Source organism: Dendropsophus ebraccatus, chromosome 2 (genome assembly GCF_027789765.1).
Source record: "Dendropsophus ebraccatus isolate aDenEbr1 chromosome 2, aDenEbr1.pat, whole genome shotgun sequence".
NCBI lineage: Eukaryota > Metazoa > Chordata > Amphibia > Anura > Hylidae > Dendropsophus > Dendropsophus ebraccatus.
The window spans coordinates 32,870,398-32,898,279 of NC_091455.1; the positions used below are offsets into that span (position 1 = coordinate 32,870,398).

General features: G+C 46.9%; 2 protein-coding genes across 3 annotated transcripts in view; one reads left to right on the plus strand and one right to left on the minus strand.

Annotated features, from left to right (window-relative positions):
* Positions 1 to 561: 561 nt before the first annotated feature.
* On the minus strand, positions 562 to 4,984 carry LOC138783074 (GSK-3-binding protein-like). The gene has a single exon (XM_069957300.1). It carries the CDS (start codon positions 4,918 to 4,920, stop codon positions 4,405 to 4,407), a length of 516 nt encoding a protein of 171 aa, XP_069813401.1. The 5' UTR covers positions 4,921 to 4,984; the 3' UTR covers positions 562 to 4,404.
* An 852-nt stretch (positions 4,985 to 5,836) lies between these two features.
* Positions 5,837 to 27,882, plus strand: part of DPY19L4 (dpy-19 like 4) — an 80,977-nt gene continuing 58,931 nt past the window's right edge. Inside the window, exon 1 of one of the 2 annotated variants that reach the window (XM_069959869.1) lies at positions 5,837 to 6,089. In XM_069959869.1, the coding sequence (XP_069815970.1) occupies positions 6,014 to 6,089 (76 nt within the window). In that variant the 5' untranslated portion in view covers positions 5,837 to 6,013. The remainder of the gene's footprint in view (positions 6,090 to 27,882) is intronic. The other variant, XM_069959867.1, reaches the window with a different exon arrangement.

The following is a 27,882-nucleotide window of genomic DNA, read 5'->3' on the forward strand; positions in this document are numbered from 1 at the left end:
GATTTATCAAAAGGATGTAAAGTAGAACTGGCTTAGTTGCCCCTAGCAACCAGTCAGATTACACTTTCATTCCTCACAGATTCCTTGGAAAATGCAAGGTGGAATCTGATTGGTTGCTAGGGGCAACTGGGCCTGTTCTACTTTGCACCAGTTTGATAAATCTAAACCCCCCCTCCCCATGTCCGTAAAGGTGCATGGAGATTAACCCGTTTCAGAGATCACAGCGACACGATTATGATGCCGGGAGCTCCAGTTTGCAGGATACAGTCCGTACACGCTCCATACATCACAGACGTGTGAATTCAGCCTTAAAATTTTTAGGACGCTCTTCTACACTGAGCTAGTGCACACACTTGTGAGCTACACCAGTGTGCTTGTGATTCACTGATCACTACAGACTGCACTTGCCCCTGTCCAGGTCCACCTGCAGCCATATACGTTAGCCACGACGGCTCTGGCAGGGTAGTAGAGCGCCCCGTATTCTGCTCAAAATTAGCCAAATTCAGGAAGCAGAAACTGCAGGGAAATGAATGAATGAAACCCACACACACAAAAAAAACGTGTATATAAAAAGAAAGGTTTATTGTACACATTTTTTATTCATAAACTCCTGAAACTCCAGGAACACAAATCATTGTCACTTCGGTACGAAGGGTACACTTTCCTACGGCCTTCACAAAACCAGAGACGACCATTGGTTCAAGTTTATGTTTCATTAGCTTAAATGCATGGCCCGAATCTGTACAGAGCATCCAAAACCAAGAGCCAAAAGAAACAACAACAAAAAAAAGTCAGGTCTGAACAATACCATTCATAGCGTTGATGCGTCTTGTAGGACCATGAGTGGGAGCACCAGTCAGTGAGGGTATCCGTCCATTCATCATAAGGGACCACCAACCCTCTTTCACATTTTAGAAGCACGTAATAAGCAAAAAGGCGATCATTATAACCCCTCCAGAATGTATTGTCTTGATCTATTTAGTGATATAGTGCAGTACAGCCAGCTACCCCCATCTGCATCAATTCTGTACAGAGACTAAATACGGACGCCCACTGGGTCTAGTATCTACGTATCAGAGAATTAAAGGGATTATTCAGAATAAGGAAAACATAGCTGCTTCCTTTTAAAACAGCGCCACTCTTGTCATCAGTTTGGGTGTGGTATTGCAGCTCTGTTCTGCTGAAGTGAATGTAGCCATGTTGTGATACCACACACAACCTGAGGACAAATGTGGCGCTGTGTTTGGAAGAAAGCAGCTATGTTCTTAAGAACCTTTATCTGTATGCCACAACAATATCAAATCACAGTATCACCATTCTCACCCTGTGTCACTTTAGCATTTGGAAAACTACCACTCCTACCATGCCCTGGCACAATGGGGGATGTAGTTTAGAGACACACAAGTACTGTGGTCCTTGTCAAAAGATGGTTAGGAAATAGGGTCATTGCCAGAGGCGACAGAGCATGATGGGTGTTGTAGTTCTGCAACAATGACAGGTTATGCAGAGCTCTTATGGTCATTCTAATGAAAACGCTGCAGTGCTGCAATAAGACGGCAACGTATGTGAACACGACCACAGACTTCAAATGCATTGGTATACAAAGGCTGCAGATATCCTGCCCTGTGTGATCAGACCCCTTGTAGATTATAACAGCATTATATGGTCGTGTATAAATAAGCCTAACCTCTAAAACAAAGCCATGACTAAGAGGGGAAGAAAAAAGAAAAAAAATCAGAACAGATATAGCTCTGTTATAGTAAATCCAGCCCTTAGGTGTTATACGTTGTGAGAACAATGGGACGCATTACAGACCAAGAAGAGAAAAAAAAAAAAAAATACAATTTATATGTTCCAACGTGTCCAACCACATTTCACATCATGAACCGATAATCCAGATGTATCCAGACTTCGTAGTACGACCCTATACCCCAATAAGAGGCTGTGCCATGAACCCCCCATCCCCAAATAAACCAAAAAAAATACTAAATTAAATATTCTATGAGGCTATGTGGCTGCAGCACATGTGTGGCCAGGTTCACATTGGACTTGTCATATTAAAGGGTTATCTCAGGCTGCACCACTGATCGAGCCAAGAAAAGAAAAAAAAAAAAAATATCTGACCTTCGCAGGCAGTGCCAACAAGCTATGCCAGGCAAAACAATAATCATATCCAAGCACCAGCCCGCGCCCGCTCACTAAACTGTAAACAAGAAGCCGAGAACAATTACGTAACACCAAATAAGGAAAACATATGTGAATCGACATGTTCCCCCCCCCCCCCTCCACCCCGCCCAGGATCCCTCGGGATGACATGACTGGCACACCAATCCGGTGCCCGGAACACTTCTAAACATAGCCGGCTACACTGCTTAGAACAAAACTAAAAAAATTAATTTCTAGGGGGAAAAAAAAAAAAAAAAAAAAATTCAAAAATAAAGAGATTCCTGTCCATTGTTCAAATTTCAAAAGTTTGGGAAACCCTTTAAGTGTCTTGTAAACAAGGGGAAAGAGAGGACCAAACTCCAGGACATGCAAGCGGCTCATTGTAGAATTGCACATAATCACGGTGAGGGGTCACAATGACAATCCACTGTGCGGTGCGCCTTATAGACTGAAGAGTCGGCTGGTGAGAAGAGCAAATCTGGGGTGGTGATAACTGATGATGTCATCAGGGAGCGGATGATGATGTCACTGAAGAATGATCTTTTTGGCTGAGGTGTCATTTATTAGGGGCTCCAGAGAGGAATCTTTGATCGGGAAAATGAGGGTTTGTCGTCCAGCTCTCCCAACTACTCTGGGGGAGTAGAAAGTCACTATAGTGATCACTCTACAGGAAGAACGGACCCTAGTGATGTCACTTCTCCACTGGAAGAACGGACCCTAGTGATGTCACTTCTCCACTGGACCAGCGGACTGTACATTAGAGCAGGTCACAGCCGGTACCGATATTTAGTGGTGCTCCAATAAAGGTAAGGTGGCGAGTACCATTGATGTCAATGTGGCAGCATGTTCAGAGAACTAGCACTGATATGCCCACTGGGTCGTTGTAGGGACGGCGCCCATGTCTGCTAGCAACACTGCATGACAGATCCAGGTTCCTGCAGGGCATTCTCTTATTGGGGCAGGGTGGCACAGATAATAAGCCTTGGCACAGCCACCAGTGATGGAGCCCCCTCTCTCTTGCTGCACAGGATCTCTGTATAGGGGCAGGGTGGCATGGGTGGTAAGCCTTGGCACAGCCACCAGTGATGGAGCCTTCTCTCTTGCTGCACAGTGTTAGTGGTAAGCCTTGGCCACCAGTGATGGAGCCCCCTCTCAGTGTCTCTGTATGGGGGCATGGTGATAGCCTTGGCACAGCCTCCTCTCAGGGTCTCTGTATAGGGGCATGGTGGTAGCCTTGGCACAGCCCCCTCTCAGGGTCTCTGTATAGGGGTAGGGTGGTAGCCTTGGCACAGCCTCCTCTCAGGGTCTCTGTATAGGGGTAGGGTGGTAGCCTTGGCACAGCCTCCTCTCAGGGTCTCTGTATAGGGGCATGGTGGTAGCCTTGGCACAGCCCCCTCTCAGGGTCTCTGTATAGGGGCAGGGTGGTAGCCTTGGCACAGCCTCCTCTCAGGGTCTCTGTATAGGGGCAGGGTGGTAGCCTTGGCACAGCGCCCTCTCAGGGTCTCTGTATAGGGGCATGGTGGTAGCCTTGGCACAGCCTCCTCTAAGGGTCTCTGTATGGGGGCAGGGTGGTAGCCTTGGCACAGCCTCCTCTCAGGGTCTCTGTATGGGGGCAGGGTGGTAGCCTTGGCACAGCCCCCTCTCAGGGTCTCTGTATAGGGGCAGGGTGGTAGCCTTGGCACAGCCTCCTCTCAGGGTCTCTGTATAGGGGCAGGGTGGTAGCCTTGGCACAGCCTCCTCTCAGGGTCTCTGTACAGGGGCAGGGTGGTAGCCTTGGCACAGCCTCCTCTCAGGGTCTCTGTACAGGGGCAGGGTGGTAGCCTTGGCACAGCCTCCTCTCAGGGTCTCTGTACAGGGGCAGGGTGGTAGCCTTGGCACAGCCTCCTCTCAGGGTCTCTGTATAGGGGCAGGGTGGTAGCCTTGGCACAGCCTCCTCTCAGGGTCTCTGTATAGGGGCAGGGTGGTAGCCTTGGCACAGCCTCCTCTCAGGGTCTCTGTACAGGGGTAGGGTGGTAGCCTTGGCACAGCCTCCTCTCAGGGTCTCTGTATGGGGGCAGGGTGGTAGCCTTGGCACAGCCTCCTCTCAGGGTCTCTGTATAGGGGCAGGGTGGTAGCCTTGGCACAGCCTCCTCTCAGGGTCTCTGTATAGGGGCAGGGTGGTAGCCTTGGCACAGCCCCCTCTCAGTGTCTCTGTACAGGGGCAGGGTGGCACGGGTGGTAGCCTTGGCACAGCCCCTCTCACTGCACCAGGGTCTCGGGGGCCTCGGGCACCTTGCAGGGCGCTGTGCCGGTGCTCTCCCCGGTCAGGTGCAGCCTCCGCACGGCTTCCTTGATGAGGTTCCCGGAGAGCAGGAGCTCCTGCAGCAGCTGGTGCGGGTCCTCCCCGTCTCCGTCCTCCTCCTCCTGCCCCACATGCTTCCTGCAGCTTCCTCGCACCCAGCCCCGGCCACACAGCTGCTTGGTGCCCCCCAGGCAGTGCCTGGCGCCCCCCGTGTGCTGGTGATGGTAGCGCCCGGCCCCCCTCGGGGTGCATACCCGGTATGGTGTAGTCCTGCCCCGCACACACGAGCACATGGCGGCCGGCGGCCGGGTGATGGTCGGGGGAGGTTTCAGGGCCATGCTGCACGAGGTGGGCGCCCGGTGGGCATTGAGCTGCAGGGCTTCACCGATGCGGGCGACCAGGGAGTCCACCTCCTTGGAGTCCACGGTGACCGACTGCTCCAGCAGCAGGAAGCTCTCCTTGCGGCACGGCATGCTTGAGAGAAGAGCGCAGTCACCTCCGCCCGGCTCCTACCGGCCCTGCTGGGTTTGTAAACAATGGGTGACGTAGACCTTCGCTTGGAACGAACCATTTACAACTCAAAGGGAGGTCTTGTTTTCCAAAACACTATTCATTAACCGCCTTTGCGCTCTATTTTTTACCTATCCGCCATAACACGAATCAATCACTACCCGGTACCGCTGCCTGTTATATCTTTCATGCGCTTTCCTATAAACGTAAATAAAAACAAGCGGGCGAGTCCATCGCGGGTTCCCCCCCTTTGTCTTTTACAGCTTCTGGCTCCGCCCCTAGTCTTTTTTTTGAAGCGGCTCGTACGTTAGTGACGTCACCTTGTTTTGGTGTGTCTGTCAGTTGAGAAGCAGAGAGAGAGAGAGAGAGAGGGGGCGTGGCCGGGGCTCGATTCACAGACACAAAGCGTCAGTCACAACACGTTGCGCGGGAGGGGGAGGAGCGGCTGGTGCGCGTGACCCGCCCGTAACCTGGAGACAGACACAGCTCTGCACAACTGCAGAAACAGCTCGGCTGCCTCCATGTTTGCTTTGTTTTCATGAGACGCGTGACAACGCTACAGATTTGGAGCCAAGTGTGTACACAGTGCAGGGAACATAGCTGCCTCAAGCCCTGAGCACACTGTGTGCCATACATCATTGCAAAACTACAATTCCCATCATGCCTGGGCAGCCTTTGGCTGCCCAGGCATGATGGGAATTGTAGTTTTGCAACAGCTGGAAGGCCAAAGGTCCCTATTCCTTAGACAATGGTCACCCACTGCCCGGCCAACCATTCCCAACCCATGACTCTTCAGCCGCTGCAAAACTTAAAGTGTACCCGTCCTTTAATTTTTTTTGCAGAAATCAATAGTACAAGTCATTTTTAAGAAGTCTAAACTAGTGACCGAATGTATTGGTGCATTACTTATGCCGTTCTCCTGATATGCAGGAGAATAGGCTCAGTTCTGCGCCACAGCCTCCAGATGTTGATTGACAGTATAAATAGACAACTGCCAATAAGCAGCTGGCAGGCTGAGTGTGCTGGTGCTCATGAATATCCAGGACTACTGGGCTCATGCACATAATAGAGAGGACTACGTACTGTCCGGGTTATTCAGGAGGAGATCTTTGGATCAGCTGCACAGTACAATGTAAGTGATACATGATTCTGTTCAGCTTCTCTGTCAATAGTATATACAACCCTTAGAACAGCATAAAGCTACTGACAGTCTCTTTAAACTTCCTGGGTCTGATGGGAGTTGTAGTTTTGCAACAGTATGGAAAGACAAAGGCTCCTGACTCTACGTCGGGGAGAGACTCATCAGTCGTGTTGGATTTGAACTGCCTGATCCTTCTGTTCTAAGAGAAATAAGGGTCTTTTTACATCTAGCGACCTTTGACCGTCTGTGGCCGCAAATGAGTTACGATCATCGATAAATCGTGCAGCTGCTAGCTGTCTCACATACACGTTATATAAATGTTGGATGGACATTTAGCCTGTGGGGTGCCAGGAAGCTCTAGCAGAAGCTTATCTCTAACAGAACAATAGGGTTGGGAAGTGAAAATCGAACATGCCTGCTGCTTCTCTCCACCGCCAAGCTGGTCATACACCTTCAATAACTCACAGCTGTTAGTTATATCTCCCTTCCGCTGCCCGTCCTCCCCATATACAGGAATGTTTGGCACAGCAGGGCATTCTTGTGTTCTCTATGGGGAGGGGTAAGCCGCAGCCAGAGAGCTCTGACAACAGCTTATCTTTCTCAGAACAAAGGGGTTGGGCAGTGATTTTCCATCATGCTGGACCCCTATCTCCACCGACATCCTCTGGATATTTTTAGGATGAGGAAGGGGAACGCGTCTCCCCAGGCTCGGTCCAAAGTCTGTTGTACTTGATCCAACACAAATATTGTGACATCTTTTTCACGTGGAAAAACGTGGATGTTTGTGATGGGGAGGAATTAGTCCGTTCAGTGGAGCTGATAATCGTCCAGGTTTGTGCAGTTTCCACAAGGAATTTATACAAGTCACTAATTCCCCCCCCCCCCCCAACACATTAAGGTCAGGTGACCTACAGTGAAAACAATGGGATGTGGATTTCTCACAATCTGCACTGGAATCCTTATGAAAATGTATAAATCTTCCCGGGTGCTATTGTTGTATTCAGGATCCATGTGAATGAAACCCAATTTAATCATGATGTTGGCTAAGTTCCCCCTAGTCTTATTGCAGTCACTAGTGGCACATTGCTAGGATAGGTCACCAGTCCTCCCACTCTATACAGCCGCTTCTAATCCTGAGGGCACAGTTTCCCATAGTGGGAAGGAAGTTCTAGCCCATTTGTGTAAGTGAGCTGTGATGTGGCTAAGGATTGTATTGGCACGTTGGCCCCTCTGCTGACCACCACTCTGGTGTCCCCCGAACACAGTAAACCTAATATTGAAGCCAATCACTGCCCCCCGGGGTAACACTTTATATGTGAGCAGAGACCACTGAGACTAGAGATTGTATTTCATAGCCCGACCAGTGTATGGAGGGGTCAGGAGAGTGGCCAGTGTATGGAGGGGTCAGGAGAGTGGCCAGTGTATGGAGGGACTGGGAGAGTGGCCAGTGTATGGAGGGACTGGGAGAGTGGCCAGTGTATGGAGGGGTCAGGAGAGTGGCCAGTGTATGGAGGGGTCAGGAGAGTGGCCAGTGTATGGAGGGGTCAGGAGAGTGGCCAGTGTATGGAGGGGTCAGGAGAGTGGCCAGTGTATGGAGGGGTCAGGAGAGTGGCCAGTGTATGGAGGGGTCAGGAGAGTGGCCAGTGTATAGAGGGATTGGCAGAGTGGCCAGTGTATGGAGGGACTGGGAGAGTGGCCAGTGTATGGAGGGGTCAGGAGAGTGGCCAGTGTATGGAGGGGTCAGGAGAGTGGCCAGTGTATAGAGGGATTGGCAGAGTGGCCAGTGTATGGAGGGACTGGGAGAGTGGCCAGTGTATGGAGGGACTGGGAGAGTGGCCAGTGTATGGAGGGGTCAGGAGAGTGGCCAGTATATGGAGGGGTCAGGAGAGTGGCCAGTGTATGGAGGGGTCAGGAGAGTGGCCAGTGTATGGAGGGGTCAGGAGAGTGGCCAGTGTATGGAGGGGTCAGGAGAGTGGCCAGTGTATGGAGGGGTCAGGAGAGTGGCCAGTGTATGGAGGGGTCAGGAGAGTGGCCAGTGTATGGAGGGGTCAGGAGAGTGGCCAGTGTATGGAGGGGTCAGGAGAGTGGCCAGTGTATGGAGGGGTCAGGAGAGTGGCCAGTGTATGGAGGGATTGGTAGAGTGGCCAGTGTATGGAGGGATTGGCAGAATGGCCAGTGTATGGAGGGATTGGCAGAGTGGCCAGTATATGGAGGGACCAGGAGAGATAGCGGCCAGCTAAGAGGTGTATACTGCCAACTACCATAGTAGAATTATCCATGTAAGATGATACAACTTTGCTCTGCAAATCGCCAGGAATAAGCCCTCTCAGCATTGTAACTGTGCTTTTTATGTAACGTTTAGTACTTTTAGCCTTTATTTCCACAGTAGCAGCCTGTCCCACAGGACTGCACAAGGCCCAGAAGGTAAATCTCAGTAGACGACAGCTCAGCCACCAGAGCCCCACCAAGGTATGTCTCACTGCGTGTTCCGATGGACGTTATGTGTATAAAGCAGAAGTCGCTCTGTAATGTTTTCCTGGAAAAGTGATTCCAGAGACAGACACTTGAGTGATTTATCGGTAACAAGCTGTAAGCTCCGCAGGACTCACTGGATGGATTCTGTCTGTAAGCAGCAGGTGACCAACATCAATCTTCTCCCTGGCTTGAGATTACATTCTGGCTATTATACAGCTTGGGGCAGATTCAGCACAACCTTAGTGTCAGTGATTCCTTTTAGAAAGAATGTCCTGAAAATAAAAATCCGAAAAGCTCCCAATGTAGTAAATAGACCCCTCTGCCCTTAAAGGGGTTCTCTGCTTCGGACAATGATTTCAGGTCAGAATTTAGGGTTTGTTGCAAAAATGTACGAAACTGAAAAATCCATTGTGTATAGTATTGTATATCAATACAGTTGTTTCTGCAGCAGGTGCATGGATTTCTGCAGGCCTCATTCACATGGATGGGCCAGATGCAGCTGCAAACACTACATGGAACATATCAGCCTTGATATTCCAACCTTGTCAATTCAAGGCTATTATCCCCTTTAAAAGATAATGCAATATATAACGGAGCTCATAAATCACATGACCATGACACTTACAAGTTATTGGAGCTTATTAAAAACAAGCCTGTAATTTAGCTATCAGCTCTGCATGGGGCAAAGCCATATAAATATCCTGGATGGAGCAATGTGCGTAGAGCCTGTACCGGGGGCATATGGTGACACTGCAGCTAGAACAGTCTTCTTTTTTGTCTGTTGGATATCTATCGAATCCAATGGCTGGCAAATGTGTATTGGTTCTAGTCAGCTCCCCATAACTTAGCAACTTGAAAAAGGCCTATGTTAGATGTTATAAGGCAGAAACGTGTTGCAATAAAGAGTATATGTTTACCATGTCATCTACCATTGGATGATCTTTAGCTGCCCCGCTGTGCGCATATTGTGGTACTTCTGCGATTACGACATCTGGTGTGGACTTGACTCCTGGTCCTGTAATCGGCTGATTACACATCCACATATGTTTTTAGTTAAAGCGTAACTGTCATGTTTTTTTTATTGCAGAAATCAGTAGTATAAGCGATTTTAAGAAACTCTGTAATAGGTTTTATCAGCCAAAAAAGCCTCCTTCTGTACTCAAGAAGCAATCTTTCAGCCTCCCCCCCTGACTTCTTATCTGTGCATTATCAGGCAAACACGTCTTCATTACAGAGAAGCCAGTGAAGACGGGCTCTGCTCTTTCCTTTGTAAGCCTATGAAGGGGGGAGGGGCTGAGGGAGATGAGGGAGCAGGAAGAGGTGACATGAAGGTCAGCTGTTTGTAGACTCTCTGGGCACCTAAAACGCTAAATTCAGGTGTCAGAAAGGTCAGTGCTTATCTATGAACTTACTGAGAGAAGATTGCAGGGTGTTGTGCTGTGCAGGACTGCTCAGTGCTCAGTCACTCCTAACAGCCCCTCCCCTCTCCATAGCCACATAATGGAGACAGAAATCCGGCTTCATTTGATGTGAGGGGGGAGGCTGGGAGATTGCTTTTTCAGTACAGAAGGAAACTCTTTTAGTACATAAAACCTATTACAGAGTTTCTTAAAATCGCTTGTACTGTTGATATTTAATGTTTTCAGAAAAATTACCCTGAAATGACAGTTACGCTTTAAGTACTAAGAACTTACATCTCTGTACTGTTCTTCTTCCCAATGGATCTAATCACTTTCTGGTTTCCTCTCTAACCCTGCAACACAGAGTAGACAGTTTCCGGCAAAGTCCAACGACTGAGTCCCCTGTTAATCTTAAAGTGAATGTACTATCAGGTACATCATATTTTTTTAACCTTAGCCGCTCAGCGGCGGTCTTTTCCTAAACACTTGCTCGGAGCACTAGGGGCAGGTCCGCAGCCCCCCAGTATCAGGAAACCTCCCTTAGAATCAAGGGAGCCGTGTCACAGATGGGAGGGGATATGGTTACCCTGGGGGGGGGGGGGGGGGGCCTGCTCCCCGTGCTCCGGGGAGGGGCGGTGCCCAGGAAAAAAATGGCGTCTAGCACTGGAATCAGGTGGCGTTTTAAAAAAAGGACCACGCCACCGGGGTTCCCCACATCAGTGTTAAGCAGCTAAGGTTGAAAAAAGATGTACCTGATGGTAGATTCGCTTTAAGCATGGGAACTCAAGTCTCCCACCACAAGAGGGTGACTGTTATAGGTGCACACCACTGTCCTGTTCGTTCTCTGCGGAGGCTGCCGGAGATAGTTGGGCACTGTACTCAGTGACCATAGAGAATACATGGAGTGGTGCTGTCCACATAAGATTGAACTGGAGGGGTCTTAGCAGTTCAGACACTTATCTCCCTATTCATAGGTTGTAATGATGGGACAAGCCCTTTAACAGTTGTATTGCTAATGCTTACTGTTACATCTATGACCACTTTTACAGGGGTGGAGTCCATGTATGATCAGGTCAGATCAGGCATTGGGATTGTGCAGCATGGTAGCCTAGAGATGACTGTCATTCTCCATGCAACATTTCTATATATGAAACCAAACCTACAGGAGCAACCCCATCCCCTATCATAGATACGACCAGAAAGAATAATTGATCTACCCATCAGGGCTAGTGTTAATGTTGTATATAGTATATAGTAAACATCTAGTATTATAGTATTTTATAGCCTAGAATGTGGTTTCTATGGGGGATGTCACTCTTTACATTTGGTTGACTCTTTATAAATGTCTAAGGTAAGTAGTTTTTGAGACGCTGAATACAAAGAAGTCAATTTCATCAAAGCTAACAAAGAGTCCTTAAGATTTCCCTGTTGCCGAAACCCAAACATGTGTCAGTTTCCTGAGTCAGGGCCCTATGCTATAAAGGCTATTTCAGGCAGCATAACAAAATAGAAGCTGTGAGGGTGCAGCTGTAGCACCATCTTGGCAGACTGCGGTCAGGCATGTGAATTATGGGATACAGGTCGTACCACTTATGTTGAAATTCAACCCGGCATAGCTGAGCCGGGACATAGAGCCACTCTCACAGATAGACTGCACACAGAATAATCATCACTTCTCTATATATTATGCTAACAAATATGAGTAATGTGCAGGTTATACCTAAAGGTTGTATGGTTGTAACACATAGGAGACGTTTCTATAAAATAACTTTATTTATATACACAGTGAGGGATCTTGAAATGGATCTCAGTGTGGGTGGCATGAGTCACCCGAGTATTTCAGTGGGACTTTCAGTAGAAATCAAGGCAGGGTCCTAAAACTGAGATCTGTCCTTATTTAGACTGGTGTGCCTAATGATGTCCTAGGCCAATGTGACCTGCTTGGCTCTGGTGCGGGATGGGGAGGGGGGGGGGGGGGGTGCAGTCGACCATGCTGGTGCGGCCAATGGCCTCGCATGAACTTGGTTGACTTGATATTCTCCTGTGTACAACATCATCTCTGAAACTGGGATGTGAATCTGGCTGTGGTCCTGGAACTTCAAGCAGATCCTGTGCTCAGCTTCTTCCTTATCAGGATTTCAGCAACTAGGTTGGAGGCCAGAGGGACCGCACAGGGGTAAAGTGCTCAAGGGGGGTACTGATGGTATGTTCCAGGTTAGCTGGGTCTTGTAGTTCCTCTGTGATGTCATCTGGGAGGATGGTGTTGCTGACCCAATGTGTAATCCATACTTTTTGTCAGTAGCTGTTTCAATGATGCAGAATGCTGGAATGAGATTTTTGGAAACAAAATTAAGCATTAATTTAGAGAAAGAAGTAGCAGAAGAGAGTCCTTGAGGAACTGTTAGCTCTCCTGAGTGCCATTTTCCCCTGGGTGGATTTAAAACTACTGCAGTTTTGGGCAAAACCTCCTAACCCCATATACCATGATTTCCCCATGTTTAAGGACCAGTTATGACCTGTAGCAAAAGCAGTAACTGGAATATAATGAAGAATAATTTGCTAGTAGCAGGGTAGCTGGATCAGGTTCAGGGGCCCCATGAGGCAAAATCTTCTCTTCACTGTGGGACTGATTTTCCTGCAGGTACTTAAGTGGACCAGAGGCTTGGACGAGGCAAAAGTGCCTCTTTCTGTGGCCTTATTTCCAGGGGCATAACTACAAATGGCTAGGCCCTATAGCAAACTTTTGATTGTGACCCCCCCCGACCAACCCAAAGTCCAATATCACCTCATACAGTGACCAGAGCAGCAGATATCAGCTCCACACAGACCCTGCACACCATAGGTGATTATAGTGAAGTTACAGCCAATGACTCACAGAAGGAGTCTCCTTTGAGTGAATCACAGGGGGCATCTTCTCCAGAGATTCTCACTTTTCTTTTTCTTCTCCATCTGGCCTGGGCCATCATGAGGACTTCTCTTAGCCATAAGTCATCCCCATAGAATGTCAGAAAAATATTTCAGGCTCCTCAATCATGCTCCATCATCATCCTCCACATCTGCCTTGCCCCGTCTGTGCCCTCATATACAGGTTAGTCCCCACTGTATCTATAGTACACCCAGACCCTGACTGATCAAAACTGTTGACATATCTCTAGGACCTTTAGGGCCCCATCACAATGGGCTATTATCCGCCAAACAGGCCCTAACAAGGATCTACTATAATTTTCATGATACTTGCTGTATAAGCAGGTAATTATTCAGGTTAATTTAAAAAAAAGTCTTTAGGTCTAGATTTCAGCCTATTCATAGGAGAAGCCACTTATATTTGATCCATGAGGGCCTGATTTATAGCAGCCATGTCGATCAGCTTATTGAAGAGGCTGCAGTATTGAGGGCCTAGGCTTGAGCACTGCGGTCCCTTCATTCATCTGATGGATGAGGCTGCTGTCAGCCAGAACTCACACATCACATATCAATGGCCTATCCTAAGGAAAGGAATATGAGAGTCACCCCTGCTATGCCCCTATATAAGGGTTGTTGTTTTGCTTATGTTTTAAAAAAACAAAAACAAAAAAAAAAACACTTCCAGTAGATGAGTGTAGGTACAGGAGGTGTGACTGGAAGAGCTGCCAGAAATGAATATCTCTTGGGGACATATGTTATGGCTGACATTGCTCTAAACAGGATCTGCTGGCAGAAAATCCTGTGCAACCACTTACTAGACGCATGATAACGTTCATGTAACAACAATGACAGGTTCTTCAGTCCTTGTGTCTGTGTAAACATGAAACATTGTGCAACAAAAGATCTCAATGAGAAAACATAACTCTTACTAACACTGCAATCCATTATGTCTGATGAAACCTGATGTATAGCAATGGCAGGACTGCCCAACCTTCTCTGCTTCTCCTGATAGAAATGCCAGACACCAAAAATGTTTACAATTATTTATCTATCTCCTATTTATTTATTTATTTATCTATCTATCTATCTATCTAAATCAAAAATATACCGCAGCACACCACAATTGCAATGAAAAAAAGTGATTTATTTACCCATGTGAGGAATTGCAACGTTTCAGCTCAAGCAATATGAGCCTTTCTCAAGCAGTGAACACACACCCCTCTGTGGGGGGATTTTATACACATCAAGCCAGTAAGCAATTAGTGACAATAAAGTGCAAAAAATAGAGGGGTAAAACTGTACAAATCGTGATGATAAGCGCATTAAGCGGTAATATATCATTGTTACATATTATAACCGAAATAACATAAAGAGTGTATGGCAATTTTTCGTATCTATCTATCTATCTATCTATCTATCTATCTATTATCTATCCATCTCCTATCTATCTATCTATCTATCTATCTATCTATCTATCTATCTCCTATCTATCTATCTATCTATCTATCTATCTATCTATCTATCTATTATCTATCTATCTATCTATCTATCTATCATCTGTCTATCTTCTATCTATCTATCTATATATCTATCTATCTATCATCTGTCTGTCTATCTATCTATCTATCTATCTATCTATCTATCTATCTATCTATCATCTGTCTATCTTCTATCTATCTCCCATTATCTATCTATCTATCTATCTATCTATCTATCTATCTATCTATCTATGGCCGGACCATAAGAACAATGATGCACTTTGCCCCTCTGCCATTTTGTCTTGCACCCCCTCCTGATAGTCTGTAAGCTCATGCATGCGAGCAGGGATCTCACTCCTCATGTATGGATAATTATATGTATCTCTGTAATGTCTATTTTTTGTTCATGTATGTACCCCAGAATTGTAAAGTGCTGCGGAATCTGTTGGCGCTATATAAATAAAAATTATCTATCTATCTATCTATCTATCTATCTATCTATCTATCTCCTATCTATCTATCTATCTATCTATCTATCTATCTATCTATCTCCTATCTATCTATCTATCTATCTCCTATCTATCTATCTATCTATCTATCTATCTATCTATCTATCTATCTATCTATCTATCCATCTATCTATCTCCTACCTACCTATAATCTATCTATCTATATTGTATCAATCAATCTAGCTATCATCTATCTATCTATCTATCTATCTATCTCCTAACTACCTACCTACCTATAATCTATCTATCTATATTGTATCAATCAATCTATCTCCTATCTATCTATCTATCTATCTATCTATCTATCTATCTATCTATCTATCTATCTATTATCTATCTTCTATTAAGTATATCTGTAATCTTCTGCAAAAAAAAAAAAACTTGTATAAAAGTAAAAGGTCTAGTTGCTGATATGTTGGGTAACCCGAGCCCCCTTGTTATGTAAGAGCGTTTAGTCATGATTTGACCTGCTGTAACAGCAGAGTGAGTATTGCAGTACAGTGTGCGGAATGTATAACATGCCTTCTTGGAAAGTTATTTCCACCTATATCACTTCCATGAAAGTAAAGGACAGTAAACTCTTATCATAGTTTTCCAAGTAAACAAGTAACGGCAGCGTACACGGTCCACAGCCCTCACGTGGAGTCTACAGCACGTTACTCCCTGCACACTCCCCCTTACTAGTACCATGGTAATGGTTTCTTATCAAAGATTATATATATATATTTCTTTAAAAATTGCTCTTTATTGGGAGGGACAGAGCATGGGGAGGTCATGCATTTCAGGCCATGTTCTCCTAGAAGTCCAGGCACATGACTTGTTGTTTGTCAGGTACAAATATGCTTTGTTACCTCTTTTATCCATTCAATTCTACTACTCCCAGTAAATACCTGTAGCTGTGGACAAAAATATTGTAAATTGAAAACTATATTTATACAATCATATCTTAATCCAACATGCCACCTGTCAGCAGATGTTCAGTATGAGGCACTGTAGATTTTCCTCCACCTGGTGAGTGGCAATTCAGTCCAGGCAGAACCATGACATGACGCCTCAGTTCTACTCTACTTACTCTGCTAGTGGTGGAGGTTCAAGGACTGTCGCAGCACAGGACACTGCTATGCCAGGTCCTTAAAGGAGAAGTCCAGCGATTTATAAAATCTGGCTAAGGCAGGATCTTACCTCTCCCCTTGCCCACAGTGAGCAGCTGGAGCGGCCGCGGGACCCCCAATGGAAGGCATTTTCCCCCTGAGTTGTGTTTTAAAATGCGCCTTGTCCCTTGGTTAGGGTAAAAAATGATCTTTTAATCTGCAGCAGCCTAATCAATGTGGTGTGGCCTAGCGTGTCTGTGCCCTAGGCCTGCGACACCCCTCCTTTCTTCTCCCCTTTCTCCTCCTGATCATTAGGAACGCCCCTGGGCCGGATTTCTCCTATTCATCACTTGTCTAATCAGTGCACATGTGTGACTTTGGATCATTGAGGCACATGTGCACTGTTTAGACAAGCAGTGGTCCTTCCCCAGCTTGTTTTCCAGACCTGTACATATTTGAACACTAAAAATTTTAAATTCTATGACATGTCAAAGGTTTTGTATGACAGGTAGACTTTAGAAATTTCAGTACAGCCAGATTATGACAGCGACGTCCATTCCTCATACCGCTGCCCAGCTCACAAGATCTCCTCCATTTTGTATGTGCTGTGTTTGGTGCACTGGAGGTGGGCCCAGAACCTCCAGCAAACCGATCTCTCCTCCCTTTGGTGACGTGCTGTCTACTTGATTCCAAAGGCAGTGTGTCACAGAGAGAAGAAAATATCGGTGCAAAGGTTGCTGGGGCCACCTCCAGTGCACCAAACTAGCAAATGGGGGAAGAAGATCTTGTCAACTGGGCACAGTAGTATGAGGAATGGACGGCACTGTTACAGTCTGCGCGGCTGTGTCGATCAGGCTTTACTGAAATTTTGTTTATTAAAGATAGTGATACATTTGCTTTAATGCTGGCCTCTCCATAGAGGACACAGGTAGATAGTTGGCTGAACTCACCAAAGATGATTTTATAAACTGGAAAATGGGATTTTTAGCACTAATCCCATTCTGATGGCATAGAGCATATCCTGGTAATATTCCAGCTTCTATTGCCTTTTCTTGTATATAGTGGAATTGTATATACAGCACTTTTACAATTCTACTATTGAACCCTTTATAGGCAGGCATTAGAGGGATAAGTAGGAATAGGACAATCCCTAAATGTAGGGGCTACAGAGCTTATCTATTTATTTATTTATTTATTTATTTATCTATCTATCTACAGTATCTATCTATCAATCATCTATCTATCTACGGTGTCCCACCACAGGTGTTTGTTTTCTGGCACCTGTCGCAAAAGCCTTGTACTCAAAGTAAGGTGGTGACATCGCCAGATGTCAGTATTCTATGTCTAAAAAGGGTTACTGTTTCTTTGTATTCTGTGATTATGTGGACCAGTGGAGATACTTCTTTCTTCTCTACCTATCTCTCAGCTTCTTTCTATGCACACTCTCTTCACCACTCACAGGGATGCTTACATACCCTGTAGGAAGTAGTCACTTGGGGAGAAGAAGTGTAGCGTCAGTTTCCCTCTGATTTTCAGAGTTGTAGGATACACACAGAACAGGCATTCCTGCTGAACTTAGCCAGGGCCTGGCTCTGCCAGGTTCCCTGTCTGGGACATTCCTGTTGAGTTGTGTTAGTGATCCGAGACACACGTGTATGGGGAACCCAGATACTTTCCCTTCCAAGACTTTAGTTACCGACACTATGCAGTGTTAAAACCCTACAGGAGGACAAGTCAGAGATCACCCCAGCCCACGCCGTGAACCTCTCTTGAAAGTGCAGGGTATCCTAAGGCAGAGGAACTGACTGGGATAGACCAAAGCGAGACTATCAGTAAAGTCATTTTATTTATTCTTCTGGGATTCAGTGATCATTGCACCAGCACCTACACATACCGGCTACACCTTTCTTGGGTGATTTATTTTCCCCTTTCTGTGGGTGACGGTACCGACAGTCCAGGTGGGTCATCTCCCCACTCTGGACCACTGTGACAAGAGCCCAAGGGACCCATCTCAACCCGGCAGGTCACTGACCATTGAGGATCAATACAGCCAGGCACAACTCAAAGCAGGTGTAACACTGTAACACCAAACCTCTGTGCTGGGTTAGTACTGGTGTCACGACAGTACCATTATTGGCTGAGCTGTACGAAGCCGACCAACCACCACAGAAGTGGCATCACCCATAGCAACCTAGTAAGTGACCGGTCAAGCAACGGAGTTCACAGAGGCGGACATATCACTTGTGCAGCCGCACAGGGAAGCAGGCCAATAGAGGGGGCCCGCCAATCTCAGACTCTAAAGTGTCAGCTCACCATGGCACATGTCTGTAGTGGGCCCACCCGGGAAGTGCAGGCCCCCTGCTCCTGGGGGGCCCACTTAGTCACTGGATGCTGTGCCCAGCCGGGGCTGGTTCTCCTCTCTCATCCTGCACGTTGCTGCTGCTGACACCCCCCTTTCCCCTGTACTCTACTGTCCAACATACCTTGTGTGAGGAGGAGAGGAGAGAGAGCATGTGGTGACAGGGGCTGGAGGGGTCCTGCCAGGGACGGGACTGTGAAGAGGAGCAACAGCAGCAGCTCTGACAACGAGTGATTATTGTCAGTGTGTCTGTCAGGCTGCTGGAAGTTGTAAGAGTGGACTATGTAAGATGCTGATGTTTGATTGTAAGTTTATGCCTTTTTTTCCAATATCTGTGCCCCCCTCTCCCTGCTGCATGGTTGTTCTTCTTTTTCATCTCCCCCTAAGCAGCCACATACAGTACATGTCTTCCACCTGTGCAGCCATATACAGTACATGTATCCCACCTGTGCAGCCACATACAGTACATGTATCCCACCTGTGCAGCCACATACAGTATATGTCTCCCACCTGTGCAGCCACATACAGTACATGTATCCCACCTGTGCCTCAACAGTGATTAAGGGCCCATTTGTTCTATACCCTATAAGTCAGGGGTGGGGAACCTCCGGCCCGCGGGCCGCATCCGGCCCCTGAGACCTCCCGATGCGGCCCGCGGCCCGCAGCTCCCCTGTGATGTGCGCCGCTCTGGAGGAGGAAGGAGGCGGCATACACAACATCCTCCGGTGTCTGTGACAGCTGCCGGCCACAGGAGGATGCTGTCTATGCCGGCTTCTTCCCCAGCAGAGCGGCGCGTGTCTTCAGTCTCCTGCGGGCCGCGGGCGATGACGTCATTTCATCGCGCGCCGCCTGCAGGAGAAGACCTGCACAGAGGACCTGGGACAGAAGAGGACATGGGCAGCGTGGGAGCGGAGGTAAGGTGAGTGGGATGTTTATTTTTTTTATTTGGGGGTTAACTAGGCCACCAGGGACATGCCTGATGGGGGTTAACTAGGCCACCAGGGACATGCCTGATGGGGGTTAACTAGGCCACCAGGGACATGCCTGATGGGGGTTAACTAGGCCACCAGGGACATGTCTGATGGGGGTTAACTAGGCCACCAGGGACATGCCTGATGGGGGTTAACTAGGCCACCAGGGACATGCCTGATGGGGGTTAACTAGGCCACCAGGGACATGCCTGATGGGGGTTAACTAGGCCACCAGGGACATGCCTGATGGGGGTTAACTAGGCCACCAGGGACATGCCTGATGGAAGTTAACTAGGCCACCAGGGATATGCCTGATGGAGGATTAAATAGGCCACCAGGGACATGCCTGATGGGGGTTAACTAGGCCACCAGGGACATGCCTGATGGGGGTTAACTAGGCCACCAGGGACATGCCTGATGGGGGTTAACTAGGCCACCAGGGACATGCCTGATGGGGGTTAACTAGGCCACCAGGGACATTCCTGATGGGGGTTAACTAGGCCACCAGGGACATGCCTGATGGGGGTTAACTAGGCCACCTGCGACATGACTGATGGGGGTTAACTAGGCCACCTGGGACATGACTGATGGGGGTTAACTAGGCCACCAGGGACATGCCTGATGGGGGTTAACTAGGCCACCTGGGACATGCCTGATGGGGGTTAACTAGGCCACCAGGGACATGCCTGATGGGGGTTAACTAGGCCACCAGGGACATGCCTGATGGGGGTTAACTAGGCCACCTGGGACATGACTGATGGGGGTTAACTAGGCCACCTGGGACATGACTGATGGGGGTTAACTAGGCCACCTGGGACATGACTGATGGGGGTTAACTAGGCTACCAGGGAAATGACTGATGGGGGTTAACTAGGCCTACCAGAGGCATCACTGGGGGGGTTAACTAGGCCACCTGGGACATGACTGATGGGGGTTAACTAGGCCACCTGGGACATGACTGATGGGGGTTAACTAGGCTACCAGGGAAATGACTGATGGGGGTTAACTAGACTACAAGGGGCATCACTGGGGGGTTAACTACAATAGCAGGGCATCACTGGGGGTTAACTACAATAGCAGGGGAACTAGGGGAACAATACTTTGCCTTGCCCCGGGTGCTGCAAACCCACGCTACTAACTGCCGCACACGGTATGCGGCCCTCGAATGATTTTATTAATGCCCGACCGGCCCTCGACATGGAAAAGGTTCCCCACCCCTGCTATAAGTGCTGTTCTGGGGTCACATCCCCACACAGTATCCAGTGTATAATGCATCTAGAACCCTCCAAGTACAACAGCTGCAAACACTACAACTCCCAGCATTTACTGCAGTCTAAAGTCCTCAGGATGTGCTGGGATTTAAAGTACAAATGAGCAGACAACTCAAGTGGTTGTGCTCTCAGAAACTACAACTCCCATCATTCTCTGAGAGCTTCATAAGTGTAAGGCATTCTCAGAGTTGTAGTTATTGTTATTCCGAGAGTTGTGGTCTCAGATACATCAGTGCAGGATGGGACCAGGTCAGCAGTACAGTCCTCTAGTGGGCCCTGGCATCTGTGCTGTAAGGCCCTCCCGAGAAACCAGGACACATGTACCGGATACCCGGCCATACATATGTGTGTGCCATTAAGGCAGAAAGGTGGAGAAATGAATAGGTTATGGGGGCCCAGACACATTTTTTGCACAGGGGCCCTTTCCAATCTGTGTCCGCCCCTGGGAGTTCGTACCACATATCTATCTATCTATCTATCTATCTATCTATCTATCTATCTACAGGGGATGGTCTTCCCCCACTTGGTATAATGTTGGTGGCCGTCATATGAAATCCGGTCTAGATAAGTAGTCTTTTGGAGGGGTTTCACTGTATATATGTTCTGGAACAACATTGTAACACTTCAAGAAGCCGTGTTTACTCATATTTCCATAGAAGCAACGTTCCATCCCCACATTAGGGCTAGTATGGGGCTGAAATGTTGCATAGTTGAGTGAAGAAACTACAAGCCTATTAGCAGAATTTCTAACTGCAACTTAATTTTTATATACTTTTATATGGACTATTGATCTGTTTGCTCTACATACAGTTTGGTTTTAGGATATTTTTGCTTTCCTCTTTCCTTCCGTTCCTCTTTCTGTCATTTTCCACATAGCACAGCAATTTCAGAATGACAGAAGGTTGCAATACTAGTCCCTAAGACAAACCCAGTGTGCTCTGACCTTGTAATCCTATCCCGGAAGCAGAGTGCCGCATCCTGTTGGTAAAGACAGAAATGCTGATGAAAATAGTAAACTGGGGAGAAGTATATACTGAGCGCTGTGTGGACATCAGCAGTTATATATCCCTTACGACATGACATTAGCCTCTGCCCTTGGGACCACTGGTAGAATACCTTCATTGTGTAAATGCCCATTGAATCTTTTACCTTGTTTGTGCGCTGTATTAATAGTTGGGTATGCGCTAGAAAAATAGTGAAGTTACATGCTGGAAAATATTATTCGCTTCCCAGTTATTTTTATGGAGCTGGTGTTTCTATATTGGATGGTTTGTAAACAACAGGAAGAAGTGATAATATCTCAGAGGAGATGATGTAAGTGCAGGCCCCAGCTGTATGATCCCTGGAGGAGCAGAGATAATGGTAGTGTGGCCGCCCGGTCATTTACATGATAGACAGATGTAAAAGTAAGCACAGACTAATGTAGGCGTCAGCAGGGTTTATGGAGATCCTGAACCGAACAGCCACTATGATGCAATCACACTACAGTACACATAGTCACACTATGATGCACACAATTACACTCCAATACACATATTCACACTACAATACACACACACTACAATACACACAATCACACTTCAATACATGCTCCAAAACACCCAATCTGCGTATGGACTAAACTGCTCCTCTTTCCCTGCTGCGTGTAATAGCGCCGGCAGCGAGAAGGTGAGTGCAGAGGGGGCCACGGGGAGGTGCGGGGGGCTGACCAGGTGATAGTTAGATTGTCCAGGCAGCCCATAGCAGATAGCAGTGGTCTGCTGCTGCCGCTCCTATTTTGTCAAAGGGCAAACGACATCGTTCATATCGACTGATTGTTGTCTTCTATTACACAAGACAATTACACGATTGACAATCGTTTCATGTAATAGGGCCTTAACAGCATGGCCGTTTCTAGAGGCGGGCGGGCCGGGCGACCGCACAGGAGGCAATGGTGGCACCCCCCGGACCTCACTTTGCTGCGCAAAGCCCCCGGCTGCCCGCCCCTTCACCTTTCCCGACTGCCTGCCTGGCCCCCTCACACATCTTCTAACTCCATCAATGCGCCTGCTGGAGGGAAAAAATGTGTGTAGGGGCGGCGGCCTGGTCCTCGCAGGCTGAAGGAGAAGAGGAAACAGGGACCTGCTGTATGTATGAAGGTGAGTATAATGTTGTTTTCTTTGTGTGTGTGTGTGTGTGTGTGTGTGTTTGGCAATGCGGGGGGGGGGGATTATTAATATGGGGAAAGCATGGGGGGGATTTTTACTATGGGGAAAGCACAGGGTGATGGAGATTGTTACAATGGGGGGAAGAGCACAGGGGGGATTATTAATATGGGGACAGCATAGGGTTCGTTTTTTTTACTATGGGGCAGAGCAGGGGGGGGAATTATTACTATGGGGGCAGCACAGGGGATTATATATATATAACCATGCTTTACATTTACATCTATACTGTGTTTGTCTGTGAATGCCCCGTTCTCTAGTCTCCTACACATAGCACTCTGGCTTCCTGGTATGAATTAAAGGGTTTATACCTCTTTGTTCTCTAGGAGGATTTGTCCCTTTTAATCCCCTTTAAAGGTAATGTCATTAAGTCAGGGTTTGCAATCAACACATTGGCTTCTGCAGAGTCACAAACAAGTCAATTATCTCATCACATCAAGAAAACAAATGTGGCAATATGAATGAAAAGGGAAGCTGACACAACCGGCAAGAACAAGGTGACCGACATCCTGTGACGTCTCCTCAGTAAACAGCTCTCGGGTTTCCTCGGGCAGATTACTCACTATCACAACCGCCACCTGGGAGGCAGACTTGTTTTGGTACAAATGTTGCTGTAGGTTTTCCACGCTGAGAACAACAACCTCTGTCATCAATCATTGTGACCTGATGTAACTCACTATGGGTGATATATAGTACAACACAAAGCACAAGGCCCCTAACAAATCCAATGGGGGGGGAGGGGGGAATTATCACTTGACTTTTCTCAGATGAAACCAATGGTATGTATCATCAGCGAAAAGTTTTTTTTTTGTACTCACTGATGGTATGAATAATTCTGCATAGTTGGTTCCTGTAGTTAAACTATATCCGCCTCTTGTCCTGTCTATATATAGCGCATTCTTTTCTGCCAAAGGGCAATTACATAAAGAGTCAGCTCTTCTGACAAGTCCCTTATACTAACCCCTTGTTGCTTAAACTGAGTTGTAGTTTTCGGCCTTCGCTAAGGACATGTTCACATGCCATGTGGTTTTTAGATGCGGAAACTACATTGATTTTCACTTTCAAAAACTTGTAAAAACATCCGAACGCTTGGACCTGGACCGATCAAAAATTTTGATATGTCTCTATGACATGTCAAAAGATTTTTGAAGTGATGATACACTTTTAGGCTATGTTCACACACTGTACTATTTTTGAAAAGAAATGCATGGAAGTCAATGGAACAATGGCTGTTCTTTTTACACAATGCATTGAACATCGGCCGTTGTTTGGCAATCAAAACTTTTTGAAAATAGCACAGTGTGTAAACATAGCCTAAAGGCCCTAATACACGGGCCAATCTGGAGGGCCAAGCGAGCGCCGACCTGTAATAGCCAGTGCTATTACATGTGCCAACTGGAAGCAGGTAAGAGTGGGAGGACCGTGGGGAGCTGCGAAGGGAGCCTATTGGAGATAGCGGCGGTCTGCTGCCACCACTCCTATTACACGGAGCGACGGCAAGCAGACTTTTGTTTTCAACATGTTCAGGATCAGCCGACATTGTGCATCGTTAGCTTTTAAAACTAGCTATTACACCAAGCGATTAACGGCCGATAATCGGCCAAATACGGGCCTTAACAGGGCCTTAAGAGTGTGGTAGTGCATTTCACTCCTTGGCTCGCAGCAATCTCTGCCCAGGGGCCGCTGCACAGGGATGACTGACAGTAATAGTGAAGCATGCTAACATATTCTGCTCCCCTTTTTTTCTTGATCACTGAGGGTCTCAGCAGTGAGACCCTGACCAATCAAAACTTTTGACATATCCCTGTGACAAAGAACCTCAGGGGTCGAAACGTTGCATTTTCTGTACTGGACTTGGTTTTGATCCCATTATGGATGCTTTTGGACCCTCTTCTCTTCAAGTTCCATACGTCTGCATTTGAGATTGCATGGTTCCCATGGTGCGTCTACTCTCTACTGTGGTTACATTGGTCTGACTTCCTTGGTGCTGTTGGACTTTTTGATTATATACTGTACCTAGGACATGTCAATTTTTTTTTTCAATAAGAGGAATGGTTTAATAGCAATGGTTTTGAGACATTAAACCACTACAAGGGAAATATACTCTTATATGCCTCCATTCAAATAAATGTGGGGTCCACTAAACCCACCACTTGTTAGCTCAGACACCTCCTTGACACTCATATGTCCTAATAGGTCACATATAAAGGTACAGTAACCACCTTTAACCATACAAAGCCTAATGACATTTTTGGCTTGGCGTGACAACCGGTCCAGGAATTAGATATATGCGGGGGGATATTTTGGTGGCACGGTACTCTCACAAGAGATCATAGCCTTCTTACAGTATCACTTCCTTACAGATCTCAGCTTACAGTCATCCAGTAAGAACTTTCATTGTTTACTTCCAGTGTCCCAGTCATGTGATAGAAGCAAGGATAATAAAGGATTCCATTCAATGACAGCAAGCCGTGAACTGACCCAGAAAGTATATAGCAAATGTGTGTAATTTGTCATCATACAAAGAATAAGCTTCCTTTGCTGAAACCGCAATCCCCATCATAGTGTTGTTTGTTCTTTGTTAGTAATCCATAGAAACAAGAAGCGTAGTGGCTTGTTTATTGGCTGAGTGGCATCTGTAATCTACTAAGTTGGCCAGTAAAAGAATCACATAACTACTGTGAAAGCTGTGAGTCAATAACCTGAGTCAATAGAGAAAATGACTGAGCAGGGAATAGTATATAGAAAGGAAATGAGTGCTCCATAGACGCGGCTATCGGCTCTATCACAGCCATGGCTGAATGCTGGTATTACATGTCCCAATGATTTACTGTGTACACAATAACTCCTAGGAACCAATGAAACAACCAACCAATGTGAAAAACGCCATGTGGTACTGACCCTTTGTTAGAGTTAGTGTTCAATAGTCCATGTCATAGTTCCATTGCCCACCATACTGAGATGCTATGCAATAGTAATAAAGTTATTTTGTCTAGTAGTAAGGGCCAGTTCACACAGAGTAAAACTGGCAGAATTCTCCGCCGCAGAATCCCGCCAGCCTCTGTGTCATACTGGCAGTCTATGGGAGGCTCGTGCGCCTCCTCTCTCCGCATGGAAGAATTGACATGTCAATTCTTCCAAGTGGAGAGGCACAGAGAGAGGAGGCGCACGAGCCCTCCCATAGACTGCCAGTATGACAATAGAAGTAAATTACAAATCTCTGGAACTTTCTGACACCAGTTGATTTGAATTATTATTATTTTTTATTATTATTATTATTATTATTATTATTATTATTAGGTGTATGGGCTCTCTCAACCGTCCACCAACAGATGATGCTGATGGAGATAGGAGCAAAATCACTGTCTCATCCCTTTGTTTCGGGAGAGAACACAGGAACGTTCTGCCATGTTGAATGTTCCTGAGTATGGGAAGGACGGACGGCAGGCGGGTGAGATAAATGATGGCAGAACATGGATGGAGGCCTGTAGAATAAGGTGCTTCAGTGGACCAAAAAAACAGAGGTGACACGCCAGGCAATAGAAACTCTATAACACTGAATAGAGATTGGAAAGTACATTGTGGGCTGGTGCCCCTTCAGGTCACAAGGCTTTTTCACATAATAGTGCAATGTTATAACTAATATAAGTTGTTGAATTTGGGGAGGGGAGGATCCACCTGCTACATGAAAAGGACTACGGTATATGGTAAAAGACAGTCAATAGTTGATAGGCACTATTACAGATTTAGCCCACAGTTACACCTCGTAGTACCTAAATAAGTATGGATTCTCATATTTAGTGGGGTTGACGTCTTGGCAAAGCAGCACAATAACATAATGATCAGAGGGGTCCAACTGCTCAGAATGGGGGAAGTGTGCCGTTAGTTAACGTAAATGGGTGTCATCATTCTTCTTTGCACAGCAGTGCTCTTGGCCATCTCTTATACAGGAACTCCCCACCACCACAATTTCAAAAACTAGACCCCGTGAACACTGTTCTCAGCTATCTCTGCCACAGATGAATGAATGGAATTTATGTGCCACTCCACTCAAAACAAACACTCAGGTTCCATTCAGACCGCAGGGGCCCCAGTGTTTGGGCCTACGCAATCTGACATTTATGCCACATCCTGTGCTTTAACTTGGAATACCCCTTTAAGAAAGGTTCAGCGACAGCTCATAAAAATGGCATTTCATCACACCATTTAGATGCCTTAAGCGTGCCAGACATCTCAGCGTTCTAGAAGAGTCCTCAGTTGTGTAAGTGCGATGCCCTGGCCCCTGGGGGCCACTTCCGCAGTGCTGGTGTTATGAGCGGGCAATGACCGGGGCAGCTGCAGGGTGTATACTTGTCACGGTATAGGCCTGAGGGCAGCACAGCTGTAGGGCCGGTCTGAGGAATCTGCGGGTGATGATGGGCATGCGATTCCTCGCTGCACTTAGTCAGGGCACCAGTTAGTGGACACCAATGCCAGGGTTCAGTAACAGCGGTTTTATTATAGATGAAGTAACTAGTAGCAACAGTTCTGTCCGGATGCAACCGGGTATATAGCAGGCTTTGACAAATAAAGCAGGAGTGGTGCTGCATAGGCTGTGAGAATACGTGCCGGATGATGGGAGTAGGAGTATGAGAGAAATAGCGTTGCTGGGTGGATTAGCTTGAGAGTAATACTTGCTGTGAATCCTTGCAGCGATGAGGAGAGATAACGGAATGACACCCAGATGAGAGAGAAGAATCCGGTCACTTGAGCAGGCAGATACAGCCGAAGACTTGAATACAGCAGCAGAATCAGTCACTCTTCTTATGGTGAAGAGGCTGCAGAGAAGAAGCCCAACTCCTCTGAGGCAGGAGAGAGACGACACACATCCTCCTTGCTTGGAAGCAGGGGGAAGACTAACTTGTTAGGAGGAAGTGGGAGGTCACATGGTTGCTCCTGGCCAGAACCAGTCGGCCATTGGAGGAACCATGGTTACAGGTCACGTGATCAACAGCCTTGCATACCACTGTACACTGTAATAATATACAGGAATACATGAGAATACACATGAGAATGCACAATACCAGAGAATACTAGGGGAAAACCAGCAGCAGTTGCAGTGCAAACACTTACCAGAACAGGC

Coding starts and splice junctions, on each gene's coding strand:
- LOC138783074 (XM_069957300.1), bottom strand. CDS start 4,920: ATGCCGTGCCGCAAGGAGAGCTTCCTGCTGCTGGAGCAGTCGGTCACC.